Genomic DNA, 15,887 nt, shown 5'->3' on the forward strand with positions numbered 1-15,887 from the left:
AAAAATGACGACTAAAAATTTATAATATTATTTGATCTGCAACTGGTCGTTGTGATAAATCACAGAAATCTATTGTAACGAACCAAACAATAGTTGGTCGCAGTCACATATTGCAACTCGCATAAACCTACAACAATAAAACAAACAATATTTGACTGTATTTTACAGTCGTAGATCGCTGTGATATGTAAACAAACATGGTCATACTTATTTATTACTGTAATAAAAAGTGTAAGCAGGATTACTATAAAATTTTGTATTAAAGACCAGTGATGACAAAAAAATTACTAGTATTTAAACCATACAATAATTTCATTTATCGTTTTATAGATTACTCCTACTTATCTTCACAGTTCTACTTTATTTATTTTTTATAGTAGATAGAAATAGAAACACATAAACATGGAATTCTATATAACATGAATTATAGTCGAAGTATTATAATTTACAAGTTTTTGATCCGTGCGCTCATATAGATTTTGTTTTCAATTTTCTTAGAATATTCAAACTAATATAAAAATATTAATGGTGATGATTTATATTTTTGAAAATATATTTTAATTTGTTCATATTTACAGTTTGTATAGTGTATTTTGAAAATATATAATGTAATTCAAATATTGGTTTCACTATTTTTTTATTATTTTAAATATTGCCACACAATTTAAGTAGATACTCCTAGATGCCATATATATATTATCTTCATTTAACCAAAATATAAATAAATATATTTTAAAGATTAAGCCAAAGAATATACCAATAATGAATTTTTTTTTTGTCATCAGCTAGAACAGATTCAAACTGACTCTGTAAACTAAACTGGTAACTCTGCATCCATGTGAACAACGAAAGACAATTGCTTCCTGACACTACATGCTAGACTATCCGCCCTTAAATTCTGAGTTCTTGGTACATGAATGATCTCCGAGGTAAGAAAACTTTCTCTCAAGGTCTTTATGTCCTCCAAATTATTTGCAAAAGCTGTCAATTCATCTGGTTCTGAAACCATCTTCACCACTTGAGAGCAATCTGTTGCAAATGTAACTCGAACCTGACGCAAGTTCCTCATACACTCCATTGCCCAAACTAAAGCCTCGATCTCTGAATGAAGACGAGACGCACTAGCCCTTACATTTTTTGCCCCATCAAACCATCAAAACTTTCTAATGAACTATACCGTCTCTGTCCTGAAAAAACTTCATTTTCTTTCTAAGAGCAATCTGAAAAGCACCATCACCCTAAGATTGGCGGTATACTCATAGCCTCTACAGGTCGTGCCCCCTATGTGTGTTCAACACTTGTGCTTCAGTCCAAAGTGTTTACTCTGTTTCAACGAATTTCAATGTATCCCGGGGATCAATGTCTAGATTGCTGAAAGCTTTGTTGTTTTTTCCTTTCCAAATGTAGCATAGAATCCATAAAATATGATACAGAAATAAATTGGAACACTGACATAGAATTTATTGTTAGGTTAGTGTTCAAATTTCTTGCTGAAATATGTTGTTATTACTTATGATTGTTATGAAATCAATAGTGTTAATCTATACTCCCTTTGCTCTTGTAAAACACGTTTATTAAGAAAATTCTTTTTTATATTATTAAAACTATAAATTAAAAACTATTCAACCAATTATAAAATAGAACTATTAAATTTGATTGGTTACACTAATTTTGATAAAGTTAAAGCTACCTAGATATATGAAAACATATTATATATTGGAACATAAAATTTCTACTAAACATCTTACATTTCAGAACAGATGGAGTATTTAATTTGTTAGGTTACTATTAATGGTACAATAATGATTTATGTATAGTTGATTTTAAAATGACTTTATTTTAATAGAGTAGATAGCATGGTACGAGAAAATGAAATAATTAACAGTGTTTGTATATGTGGCATTTATATAATGTCATTAAATGCAAAAATTGAATTTTTGTACAGCCTAAATAAAACTGCAACTAGATTTTGATACGTACGTCCGAGTATTTGTTTTGATATATATATATATATATATATACATATTTGATATTATACATTTGATGTCTTAATTTATAAAAGATAAATTTAACGATTGGTTGATTAAATTAAATGATTTAATATTTTATGTATGTTAATATATCTATTTAAAAAATATTTGTTGAAATATTTTATTTTATTTTCAATTTATATGTCTTCCCAATTATTTTAAATAACAAATAAATCCACATTTACAACACTTAAAAAATAGAGAGTAAAATCTTGAAAGTATATACTATTAGAGTTAGAAATGGAAAATGAGGATTTCACGTGATATAAGTAAATATTCATTTTTGCTAAAATTTGGTGTAATATATTACGTGATTTTAAAGTTATCATTGATTTGTATTAGCATTTGTGACATCATCTTCATATATTCTTTAACTATACTATTCATTAATACAAAAGTTGATCTTCACATATTAATTTGAATATATCACTTCCAAATTCGTTAAACAGTTTTAAGTACTAATTGATAACCGAATTTTAATAGTGTATTTGCTTCAGTTTAATTTTATTGATCTGTTTGGTTCGGTTCACTATTTAGGTTTTGACAGTGTGCAAACTACTTTCCAAATTTAGCATATAAAAATGGATATTGGAATGAGTAAGGATTATAACTAAGTGGTTTTAAAATATTTGGTTTATAACTGATTGATTTCAGTTGGTTTATTACTGGTTTTGAAGACAATGATTTTGTAGGGTTCAATTACACTAAGCCAATATACGTGCGGTTTATGACTGGATTTAAAAGGTCTGGTTTATGATTTTTCTTATTCTATCATTTACTTAGATGTATTTGTAGTATCAATTTATTTGGAGAACCAATCAAAGGTAATTTGTACAAAGTAAGGGGGCGATTGGTTTTCCCGCTACCACCCGCAAACGCAGCTTTTGCGGTTGGTAGCGGTTGTCGGCGGTTTGCAACAATCACTCAAATCGCTCTAAACCGTTTCAAACCGCTCCGAATCTCATAAATTCAAAAGCTGGCTCCAGCTAGCGTTTGCGGTTGCGGGCGGTTGCGGGAGGGTAAATTTTTTTTTTTTTTTAAAACAATATATATACAAAACTAAAAATATTTAATAAAAAATTTAAAATTGAAATTATTAAAATATTAAAATATATCTATTAAATTTTAATTAATATTATAAAATTTTATAATAAAAACAATTTCAATAAATTTTAAAAAATTAAAATTATAACTTTTTAAATATATATTTTATATTTATTATAATTTTATGATTTTTGATATTTTTATAATTATATTAAATGTAAATATTGTTAATTTATTATTTGACTGTTATCGCATTTGGTAGTTAACCAGTCATAAGTCACCCGCAAACGCACCAATTTTTAACCGCAGTACCAGTCGTATAAATTTCTTAATACCGCTAGAAACCGCAACCGCCCGCATCCACAAACTCCCGCAACCGCAACCGCAGCGTTTGAACCAGTCAGGCCCTAAGTTTAAGGGTTGGTCATGGATGTTGTTAACCGACGAGAAAGCCTCTTACTGATGTATTAAAGGAGTAGTTTTAATGTTAATGGCATTTGATTATAATTATTAAGGAAAAATTAGGGTTAGATCCAAATTGTATTTTTATTTTAATAGTTTTAAATTTTAATAGTTCTATGCGGTTTTCTTTACATTAATACCGTAGTATTAGCACTGAGGATTCGAATGTTACGAACCGTCCCGTCCTGCACTGCAGTTAACAGTAACAAAAATCTCTATATATACCATATATCTATATGTTTTTATAACTGTTAAAACCGCACCGCAGTTAAACCGCTTGTCCCGTACCGCTCAAACTGCAGTTTTCATTCGGAGCCTAAGAATAGCTCCATTAGTGGTATGTGATGGAGTATCTAGAGAACATTTTAATAATATAAAATTGAAAATGCAATAAAAACAAGAGAAAAAATTACATTACGATATTTAAAAGAGATACTTTTCCTGTCAATTTAGAAACTCTTCATCCATTTAACCTCTCTTTCACTGGACAGTTATTTTCATTAAATAAAAATATTTACTTTTAAATTTTCAACACCTTTACTTGGTTTCTACCAATGTGTATGCTCTAAGTTACAAAATATTAATAGCATTGAATACAATTTCAGAAAGAATTGACTATCACAGTTGTAGAGGCTGTCATTATGGCTACAATAATACTATACGGTACTTCCTCCATTTCGTATTACTTACTCTTGTAGAGTAAAATTTTTGTTTCAAAATAAATATCATTTTATAATTGTAATGTAAAATTTATTAATTTTATATTTTAATCTATTTTTTAATTGGTTGAAATGTTGTTAGATGTATTAGAAATGATGTTTTTATCTAGTTAATATACAAAATTAAATATTTTCTTAATCCGTGTATTGGAAATCTAAAACGACAAGTAATCTGAAACGGATAGAGTATTTTAAATATAAGAGTTTTTGAGGGAACGCAACTGGAAATGATATTGAAGTACAAGAATGATATTGAAGTTGTTCACTAGAGGTTCGTTAACTCAACTGGAAATGGTTTTTGATAATTGTAGTATTAAAGATCCTTGGTTTGCGTGATTATTGAAACGTAAGTACTACTTCCTATGTTTCAGAAAGATGTATATTTAAAGATTTTCAAATTTATTAAGAAAACATGTCAGATTTTAGTCACCAATACATTACTTTCCGTTATTAGCTATTCCCTATAACTTTTAGCCAATATAATTTTAATAAACACAATTATATTTTTTGAAGTTTACAATTCGCAATTAATTTATGTGAAGATAGAGAGATAGATCCCATGTGTGTAATAAACAAACCAGAGCCATCTCCTATGACAACCGAATCATCTCCATTGTTTGGTCTGTGAATCGTCATGTTGTGGAGATCACTGGTCAAGTGGTGATTGTCAAGAATCTGATCTGTTGAACTGGTTCGAGTACTGAGTCGCCTTTTTCCCATTCCAGTTTGCAGTATTGCCATGATTTTGCTGAAAGTGCTGGTTCTTTGGTCTTAAGAGGTCGCCATATGAGCAGTTGCAAGTATCATAGCTATGGTGTTCGTTGAGAGAAGTCATTAGTTTGGCCTCCTTATTGATCAACTTTTAATGGATTTCAATGATTGAAGGTGAAGTGTCTCTTCCTTCCATCTGATCTGCGATTGATTTATACTCATCGAGAAGGCCATTAATAATGTACTCGACTTTGTCTTCATGATCAAGAGACTTGCCTAGAAGAGCAAGTTGATCAAAGCAAGAGGTTAAACCCTGCATATGTAATCATCAATGCTCTTTGTCACCTTCGGTGTGCTGGTTAAGATGAAGATGTAACTGTTGAATGTGGCCATGGCTGGGAGTAGCGTAGGTGGCGCTGAGAGACTTCCACACTCATGTGAGGATTTGATGTTGGTAACAAGCGCTTGGATGTAGGGGGAGAGTGTGATGGTGAGGCCACTATAAATGACGCGATCTTGCATTCGCCAGCCATCTGGTGTTGGCTGGGTTGACTGTGGCCTTGCTATCAGCGTGAATCTTTTGAGCATGCGCTTGGATCAACCCAACAAGGTATCCAGCGAGATCATAGCCGTCAAGAAGATTATTGACTTGTACATTCCATGTCATGAACTTAGTAGAATTGAATTTTGTGATATTGACCATGTTGACATTGAGGAGACTCTGAGTTGAGTCGATGGTTTCAGCGTTTGCGGCTATGGAAGAGGTTGTGAAAGTTTGAAAGAGAACAAGGTGGCAGCCAAAAGAAAAATTCGGGTAATCATAAGGCTCTGATTATCATGTAAGAAATGTGTTGTATTATTCTTTACAATAGAAAGTTGTTATATACAAGAGGTAGTTTCTTAAAATGAAAAGATTGTGATCCCGTAATATACTACAGAGAAATAAGAGTATAGCTGATATAAATTATTCTAAATTTAAAATAAATGACGTATTTGATCAGTCAATATATACACTGATTGATAGAAATCTTCACATTGATGTATTTGATCAATCAATATCATTTGATATATATATATATATATCCTATTTTAAATTAATTGAGAAGTCACTTAAGTGACTTATTTAGGTTGTCATTCATAGGTGCAGTTTAGAATTAATTCTCTTAATTTAATTAGTTGTTGGTATTTGAATTTTTATTTATTTAATTAAAGTTTTTAAAAGAAAACTAATCCTAGAACTACCTAATCTAATCTATATTACCATACAAACAATTAAACATTTTAAAGATAGAAGAATTAACATAATTTGTTTATAGAAACAATTAAATATGTAGATTACATTATGTAAATTTAAAATATACATTTTAATAATATGGAATGATAGAAATAATTATATAAACGATTTTAACATATTTATGTTAATAGTAGATACAAATAATTATAGATTACATAAAACTAATTAACCTAAACCTAATAATATTTTGTTATATTCACTATATATTTTTTGTTTTTCAATAATGTGTCCAATGAATGGAAAAAAGTCAAATATACAATTTAAAAAATATTCATTCATTTTTCAGTGACAAATGTTGATTATATAGTTGAATTATTACTTTAAAAAATGATTAAAGTAATTGTATATTTAAAAACAGGAAAATATATAGTAAGTCTTTTAAAATAATATTAATAAATAAAAATATTTATTAGAATATAAAATTGAAAAATTGGAACATTATACTAATACAAGACTAAAGTTAATATACTCTACTAATATAATTCTTATAGCCTTGATTATAATAAAATTATATGGTAAATTTTTAAAACAATATTAATCAATGAAAAAGTTTATTATAATATAAATTAAAAAAACGAGAACAATATATTAATACAAAACTAGAGTTAAGACTCTTTTGATATAGTTTTTATTATAATAAAATTGACATGCTTATTTTGTAATAGGAAAAGAGAGAATGCATATACAAAACATCAGTGAAGAATATTAAAACTTGTTTGTTTTATTCCTGGTTGTATTATTTGTTATTTTATACTTTTATGTACTTAATTTTTTTATATGTTTTCTGAAATACATGTTGTTTACATATTACTATAATTGTTAATTAATTATTTGTAACTATTTTACTTCTAAATAAAATAAAGTGGTAAAAAATAATGCAAAAATAAAATGTGTTATAAAATATTTTTTTTGTTCATTAATCTTTGATTTTTTTATTAATAAAAAAATTATGTCATAAAAGACTTTTTAGAATCTTATAATAAAATTCATATAATTAACAATATATGTCAATAATCTTCTAAGATTATACAATACCAAAACTTTTAATTTTCAATCTATTTAAACTAAAAATATTATCTTTAATAGTTATGATTATTAAAAATTATAAAATTATAAATATAATATATAATTTTCATAAAATATTTATACCCGCGAAATCGCGGACAATCACCTAATATATATTTATATCAAGGTGCTAAAATAATTTTAATATTGTCTTGAAGATTTCTGGGAATTCATATAAATATTAAAATATTTTGAAATTGAAATCACTTAAGCAGAACACAACATAAAAAATGAACTATATTTTAAAGTAATTGAAATAACTAGAAGTCCAGAACTCGTACATATATATCAACATAACTAACAAATATTCAAATAAATAAATTTTAGTGTTAAAAAATGTAGTCCTTTCGTTTTATTTTAAATTTTGATTTAAATCTATGTACACATATTAAAAAGTTAATTTTTATATATTTTAAAAATAAAAATATCAGTACATATACATTTAACTATATTACAATCAATAAAAAATAAACTAGATGATATGAAATATGTTAATTTTATATTAAAATTAAAAAATACTTATTTAATAACAAAGTTTTTATTACAACAATAATTAATATAAAACGAAGAGAAACAAATCTTTTATTGAAAATATTATCAAGATCGCTACCCCAAAATTTAAACGAATATTTAGAAAATCCAAATAGGGTCGATAGTGATTGTGAGAGAAAGCTGGCAGGGACCATTATTCCACAACCTGTTGGTTGTCACCCTTAATCTCGTCGATAATTATTCACATACTCCATGGGTCACTACTCCTTCTCTTTTCTTATTTTCGTTTTTTCAATACTCTTGTTAATAATATATACGCTTTCATTCTTTTCAATTTTGCTGAACTAGCACAAGAATCATAATCATGATAGCGAATAATGGATATTCACACTACATCTTTATCTTATAATCAAGAGATTTGAAATCAAACTTAAGATAAATGTAATACGAAAGAAATTGTGCATTTGTAAACGATACTCCCTAGACAAAGCTAAATCGAATTTGATGTACACTTTGATTGTTTACTAAATCCTTTAAATATATTTTAAAGCAAAACTGAACTGGACCAAACTTAATGCAGTGAAACAAACTAAACCATACTAGTATTGATTACAATTTAAATAACTGAATGGATTTTGATTATATGAATGGTAGTTGTTAATTTAGGATAATTTCCTAATGTTTAAGTTATTTTTAATAATCCAAAACCGAACTAAAGAGAAAAAAGGAACCAATTAGCCTAGTAGCTGATCAAACTGGACCCCAAAGAATTATGTCCAGTCCACCTCTACATCCATCCTGAACCAATATCCAACAACCTCAACCAACATGACATAATCAGACAGCTACAATTTGAAGTTTCTCATATTTGTTACGTGTACATGTTAGTTATGCTGGATATAAAATAATTTCTAATCCATCTCTATTTTAGATATTTTTATTACAGAAAAAGACACAACCAAAATATTTATCACCTACGTGAACCGAGAAGTGGCTATTATATACATTAATTTATCATAAAACTATATATATGTTTATACCTGTGAATTTTTTTTTGTGGATGAATCTGAATCCTTATAAGTCTGAGAAAATAAAAATTAATCTTTATCATTTTTTTGGTCGAAAATGAATCTTTATCATAAGACAATGAATTCGAATATTTCCAAATACTGGAAACACTACAAGAAAACGTAGCAGTAACAACGGCATTTTACGAGGAAATAATTTCCTCGTAAATTTACATGAGCTTTACAACGCAATTACGACGCGACATGACTTCGTCGTAAACTCGATGGTAATTTACGACGAAATGTATTCGTCGTAAAGTTAATGTAAGTTTACGACGAAAGTACGTGGAATGCAAAATAGTTGTAAACGTTACATCGACATTACAACGAATCATGTTACCGTTACATAAAGGTGAAAACGTGTATTGAAAGTGCTTTAACTTACCTAAGTTCGTTGTAAACGCGTTGTAAATTTTCCATGTAAAATCCATGTAAAACTTACCATATTTCTCTATATATATGTCATTTCCCACAACTCTCTTCCTCACAACACACAACTCTCTTCCTCACAACACACAACTCTCTTCTTCTCGAACCACCAATTACTATTTCGAAGATAACGATAACGAACATGAGTCATTCGTCTGTCTGCCAATTCAGTAGAGCGATAAGGAGAAAATGGAGGGAAGTGAAGTTGGTTTATACTTGAGTGAAACCTCCGACCATCGTCAAAAGTTCCTCTCAAGTACAAACCAGCTGCACTTCCGTCCACTTTCTCCTTGTCGTTCCACTGAATTGGCAGACAGACGAACGACACAGGTTCCTTATCGTTGTTTTAGAAATAGTAATTGGTGGGGTAACAACGCAATTACGACGAAACCAACGAAACCAAATTTCGTCGTAAACGCCATGTAATATTACGACGTAAGTACGTCGAAATTGAAATTTTACATCGTTATTACAACGAATCATGTTACCGTTATATTTAGGTGAAAAACTTATCGAGTTTCGTATTGTCTTGGATCCACGGATGCTTTTCAACTGAAGAATGGTAGGAAGAGTTGTTGGTTTGATTGTCATCGTCGGTTTCTTCCACTTGCCCATCCGTACAGAAGAAACAAGACATTGTTTCGACACAAAAAAATTGTCAGAGACAGTCCTCCTCCATATCTCACCGGCCAGCAGATCGAAGCGGACATTGATTATTACGGAGCTCAGGAAACAGTTAAGGTTGGAGGAAATTGGCATGTTCCTGGAAATATGCCTGATGGGTATGGTGTATCTCACAATTGGCATAAGAAGAGTATATTTTGGGAGTTACCGTATTGGAAGGATCTTCTCTTACGCCACAATCTGGATGTCATGCATATCGAGAAGAACTTTTTTGAGAACATCATGAATACATTACTTAACGTCCCTGGGAAGACAAAAGATAACAAAAAGTCAAGGATGGACTTACCTGATATTTGCTCAAGAAGTGAGTTACATATCAAGAGCAATGGAAACGTTCCTGTTCCCATCTTCCGGTTGTCATCAACAGCGAAAACAACCTTGTTTGACTGGGTTGCATCGGAAGTTAAGTTTCCTGATGGTTATGTTTCAAATATGTCAAGATGTATTGAACGAGGTCAAAAGTTCTCCGGAATGAAAAGTCATGATTGTCATGTGTTTATGCAACGACTGCTTCCATTTGCTTTTGCCGAGCTCCTTCCAGCAAATGTCCACGAAGCACTTGCAGGTAATTATAAATTTATATATATACCTATGTTACGAAATGTTATTAATTTGATTCCTTTTAAAATATACAGCCATCGGAGCATTTTTCAGAGATCTTAGCACACGTACGTTCAAAGAAGAAGTCATCGAACAACTTCATCAGAACATTCCGATCATATTGTGCAACCTGGAGAAGATATTTCCTCCTTCATTTTTTGACGTCATGGAGCATCTAGTTGTCCACCTACCGTATGAAGCATTGCTTCGTGGACCTGTTCACAACGGATGGATGTATCCATATGAGCGACAGATGAAACATTTGAAGGGGAAAGCAAGAAATCTTGCAAAGGTAGAAGGTTCAATAGTTGCAGGGAGTTTGACAGCCGAAACATCTAACTTCACATCATACTACTTTGCTCCAACTGTTCGTACGAGAAAAAGAGTTCCTAGAAGATATGATGATGGTGGAGTACCGACATCATATCCAATTGATGGTGTTCCTGACATTTTCTGCGAAATTGGACGGTTTGGTGGTAAAACGAAAGAAGTATGGTGGTCATGTGAAGAAGATAAACATAGTGCCCACACTTATATTCTGCTCAACTGCGAGGATGCAATGACCCGTTACTTTGAAAGGTAAATTATTTTGTGAATGTTAATTATATGAATTGAAGTTAATTATGTATGATTTGATTATTTGTTCAATTTGCAGGATGTTTGTATCTCAAGTTGAAGAAGCAATACCAGGAATATCTGCAACTGATGTGGATACACGTAAAGATAAACACTTTGTCAAGTGGTTAAAATCACAGGTAATATATCTCATACTATTATATTAATTAAGTAAGTGTTTAAGAATATATATATGTTTTTTGCAGGTTGATTATGACGATCCTTATTATCCCGTATGGTTTCATGAATTGGTTCAAGGTCCAGTTGCAAAGGTCACCACATCACCTATGTATTTCACACGAGGATTTACCTTTCACACATACGAGTATGGGAGACATCGGGCAACGAGTAACTACGGAATATGTGTGAAAGGTGAAACAGACTTTTACGGGATATTGCAGGAGATTATTGAAGTGGAATTTCCGGGGTTATTGAAGCTAAAATGCGTGCTCTTCAAATGTGAATGGTTCGATCCTGTTGTGAACCGCGGGATTCGGTATAACAAATTTGGTGTTGTGGATGTCAATTTTGGGAGAAGATACAACAAATTTGAGCCTTTCATTTTAGCTTCACAAGCCGAGCAAGTTAGCTTCCTTCCTTATCCTCGGCTTCGAACTTCCGGGATAAACTGGGTAACTGCTATCAAAGTTACACCTCGTGGACGCATTGTCGTTGGAGAAGAACCGCCCTTGCAAGAAGAAGACGCTATCACTGAAGTTGAGGTACCAGAACAACCAACTGATGAAATCCTTTTGATCGACCCGCAAAACTTTCAATATGAAGATATTCCCGAAGATGCGACAGATGAAGCACGTGAAGACGAGTTCGAGAGAAGCGACGATGATGATTGTAATGATAGTGATGAGAACGAAAACGATTTAGAGTGATGTAATATATGTATCAAATGTTGGATTTCTCTATTGTAACATTTTCTAAAAGAAAGAGTAAGAAGTAGTATGATATAAGATATGATGTTAGATGATATGTCACTTTGGGGTTTAGGGATTTCATTCTCGGTGTTTAGGGTTAAGCGTCGTAATTTCGTCGTAAATGGAAAAACGCGGGCCTGGTAATTTCGTCGTAACACGAAAAACACGGGCCTGGTAAATTCGTCGTAAACGGAAAAACGCGGGCCTGGTAAATTCGTCGTAAATGGAAAAACGCGGGCCTGGTAAATTCGTCGTAAATGGAAAAACGCGGGCCTGGTAAATTCGTCGTAAATTTACGTCGATTTTACGACGAATCCTAATCTATATAAGGGGACGCCGAGAGCGAGGCTGCCTCGCTCATTCCTCCCAAACTCCTTTGCTCTCTCTAAGGTAAACTCTCTCTTCTCTCTCTTTTTTTTTTTTTTAAATTAGTTTAGGTGATTAGTTAGGTAACGGAATTAGTTTAGGTGATTAGTTAGGTAATTAGTTTAGGTGATTAGTTAGGTAACGGAATAATATTTTTATTATGTTGTAACTGATAAAATTTATTTTAATTTTTTTTAGATGGCTCCTAGAAGAAAATCCAGAGCACCTAGTTATAGAGATTTGTTTGGCGACGATGGTTCCGGTACATCTTCTTCCGGTCCATCGTCTTCTGGTCCATCATCCTCCACCGCAGTTCCAGACTCTCAGCCTTCTCAGAGAGTTGCTTGGAGTCCTCCTCCACCGCAGATGCCTCCACCGCAAATGCCTCCACCGCATATGCCTCCACCTCCTCCTCCAGCGGCTGCACCTGAGCCTGTCCCAGAAGGTGCAGTTCATCCGGATTTGCGTGTGCCTTCATATGCCCCATTCGCGAGATATACGGTAGAGGATTTGCTTGCCCAGCCCGGACGAGAGGGTTTGGATGTTCTAGACCCCGATAGACCCCGAGGAACTTATTGGTAAGTTATTGATTTTTATTACATAAAAATTTAAAATATTTTTATTTTCTAACGGTTAAATTGTTTTCCTTTCAGGTTTGGGGCTAATAACCGTGTTGGCCGGAGCGTTTCGAAAACGATTAAGGGTTACTACGACGGGGCATATCCGAACTGGAGCAAGACTCCAAATCACGTTAAGATCACGTGGTTTAAAATGTTTGCGGTAAGATTTTTAAATTTAATTAAATTTTAACTTTTAAATATGTATATATTTTTTAAATATTATTATTAATTGTAATTTTTTCAAATTTTTTGTGTTTCAGCAAAAGTGGCATTGGTCTTTGGGAATCACCGAGATGGTGAAGGCGGAATTCGTTGCAAAAGCAAAGATCCGCCTCTGCAACACAGTCTCCGATTGGAAGGACAAGTGGGAGCTCGACGGGTATGAGGGAAAGCCCACTGAGCTCACGAAGGATGTGTGGGATGGCCTCATCGCCTATTGGAAGCACCCGTCTTCGATCAAAAAGGCCAATTCGTGCTCGGCTTCTCGAAGAACGAAGGATAAAGATGGTAATTTGCCCATGCTTCACAGAACCGGCCAAAAACCACATGCAGGCATCCGTCTAGACGTTGTAAGTTTTGTTTTTAAATATTTATTTTAAAATATTCAATTAATATAACTTTTAATATTTTTTTTTTTTGTAGTTGGAGAAGACGGGAGTCTTACCATCTCTGTCTGACCTATTCAAGATGACTCACGCCACATCCGACGGAGTTTTTGTGGATCCTGCATCTGAGAAACTCGCTCAAGCAGTGGCTACTCGGATTGAAGAACGGGAGACGCAACTAACTCAGGAGTCTCCCGATGGATTACCCGTCACATTGTCCACCGAAGAAGCCGACCGAATCTTCGAAGAGGTAGTACAACTAAAATTTTTTTTTTCATTATTTTTAATAACTATATTAATATATGTTTTAATTTTATAGCTGGCTCCTAGAAAGAAGGGCCGAATAGTCGGTATAGGCTCCGTTAACCAAGTTGCAAGGGCAACTTCGTCATACACTTCGAGACGGGATGAAGAGACTTCTCAGATGAAAGCTCGAATGGATAGCCAGCAGGTTCGTTTAGACTCTCTTGAGGATTTGCTAGACGTGATGGCCGTGGGAAACCCGGTTATGCAGAGAATGTTGAGTCAGAGACGAGCCGCTCTTGGGTTGCCAGTACGAGATCCCCAAGAGTCCGATCCAACCCGTCAACAGCCGAGCAACCCCACCGACTACTTCGATGATATGTAGTTTTTTTAATATTTTCGGTTTGTATTATGAATTTAAATATTATGACTTTTAAATGCTTTTTTATATATGTTTTTTATTTTCATATTTCGTTTTAAAATTTAATTTATTTAAAATTAAAATTATTTAAAATTCTGAATTTTAAATAAATTCAAATTATAATATATTTGAGGTTAAAAACAATATTCAAAATATATTATAAAACGAAACGTCGATGTAGGCTCGACGTAAACATTTACAACTAATTACCGTCGAAATGATTTACGAGTCTTTTACATCGAAGATTTTACGTGGTCTTTACATCGAAATTTTACGTGGAGTTTACATCGAAACATTTACGAGGGTGTTACAACGAAACAATTTACGTGTGCTTTACATCGAATCCATTACGTGGAGTTTACCACGAAATTTTACGTGTCATTTACGACGAATATCTGTCCTGCGCTTTACGAGGAATATATTTTGTCGTAAACGTAACAAGTCATTTACGACGAATCGTCGGTTACGACGGGCGTTTTACGACGAAACGTGTTTCGAAGTTCATTCGTCGTAACACTCCGTTTACGACGAAGTTACAACGTATATTGCCCTCGTAAAAAATATGTTTTCTTGTAGTGAAATCATATTGTTTTGTCAATATCTTGAATATATAATTAAAATTATTTGGAAATATATAAGAGAATGATAATGGGGGTTACTCTGGGGACGTCCATGTGTTCACATTATTGCAGTTCACGTGCATTTGCTTGTCCACTACCACCAGCTTTCTCCCAAATTCGAAAGACTTTTTCTCCTAATTTTTATTTCTCTGCAAATACTAAAATTATTTTATTTTTAAATTATCTATTGTTAATGACTTATATACAGCCCAGCTATATTAAAACAGTGACTGAAGAACAAAAATTCTTCGAGTATAGTAAATATTGGTTTACTCTAGTTCAGCTGTTATTTATCCAAGTAGCTGAAAATTAGTAAAGCATTCTTTAGTTGAAAGTTAAAAGAAAAAAAAATGTGGGAAAATAAAATTAAACATTTACTTCCTTATAATTGAAAATAATCTTTTTTACTTTAGTTATTTTTTTCATTCCCTTGCTGTTAATCTATTAAGTTAACTAGTTCATATACAACTAACTATATAATTAGTTTTATGAGTTTTTCCTTGTCATATCAATAACATGTGTTAGTTATCAAAAGCCAGTAGGTCAAACTCTTCCTATTCGGCTATTCGATGGTAGTTGTTTTTACCAAAGGGTTCTTTTAATATTCTTACAACAAAGCTTTTTTTTTCTTTCGAGAAAGGGCTTCTTACAACAAAGTTAGAACTTAAGTTTTGTGAGTATAACATTCTTTATATACTATAAATATATACCTTTGAAAGGTTTACATGTTGTAGTTTCATTTTGTTTTGGGGTGCAAGATGCCCACGATCATTCGTTTTTCAATTTTGATGAAATTTTATAGTTGAGTTTGGGTGAATAGAGAACCACTTAACATAATATTCAATATTCGTTTAGTCATCTTTTGTGTCAG

General features: G+C 32.0%; 1 protein-coding gene across 1 annotated transcript; it reads left to right on the top strand.

Moving 5' to 3' along the window:
• Positions 1-9,835: 9,835 nt before the first annotated feature.
• On the top strand, positions 9,836-12,256 carry LOC117128516. The gene is made up of 4 exons (XM_033281114.1): positions 9,836-10,562; positions 10,633-11,176; positions 11,253-11,352; positions 11,419-12,256. The coding sequence occupies exons 1-4, from the start codon at positions 10,085-10,087 to the stop codon at positions 12,097-12,099; spliced, it is 1,803 nt and encodes a 600-aa protein (XP_033137005.1). The 5' UTR covers positions 9,836-10,084; the 3' UTR covers positions 12,100-12,256.
• The last annotated feature ends 3,631 nt before the right edge of the window (positions 12,257-15,887 follow it).

The sequence above is a fragment of the Brassica rapa genome, chromosome A09 (genome assembly GCF_000309985.2).
Source record: "Brassica rapa cultivar Chiifu-401-42 chromosome A09, CAAS_Brap_v3.01, whole genome shotgun sequence".
Taxonomy (NCBI): Eukaryota; Viridiplantae; Streptophyta; class Magnoliopsida; order Brassicales; family Brassicaceae; genus Brassica; species Brassica rapa.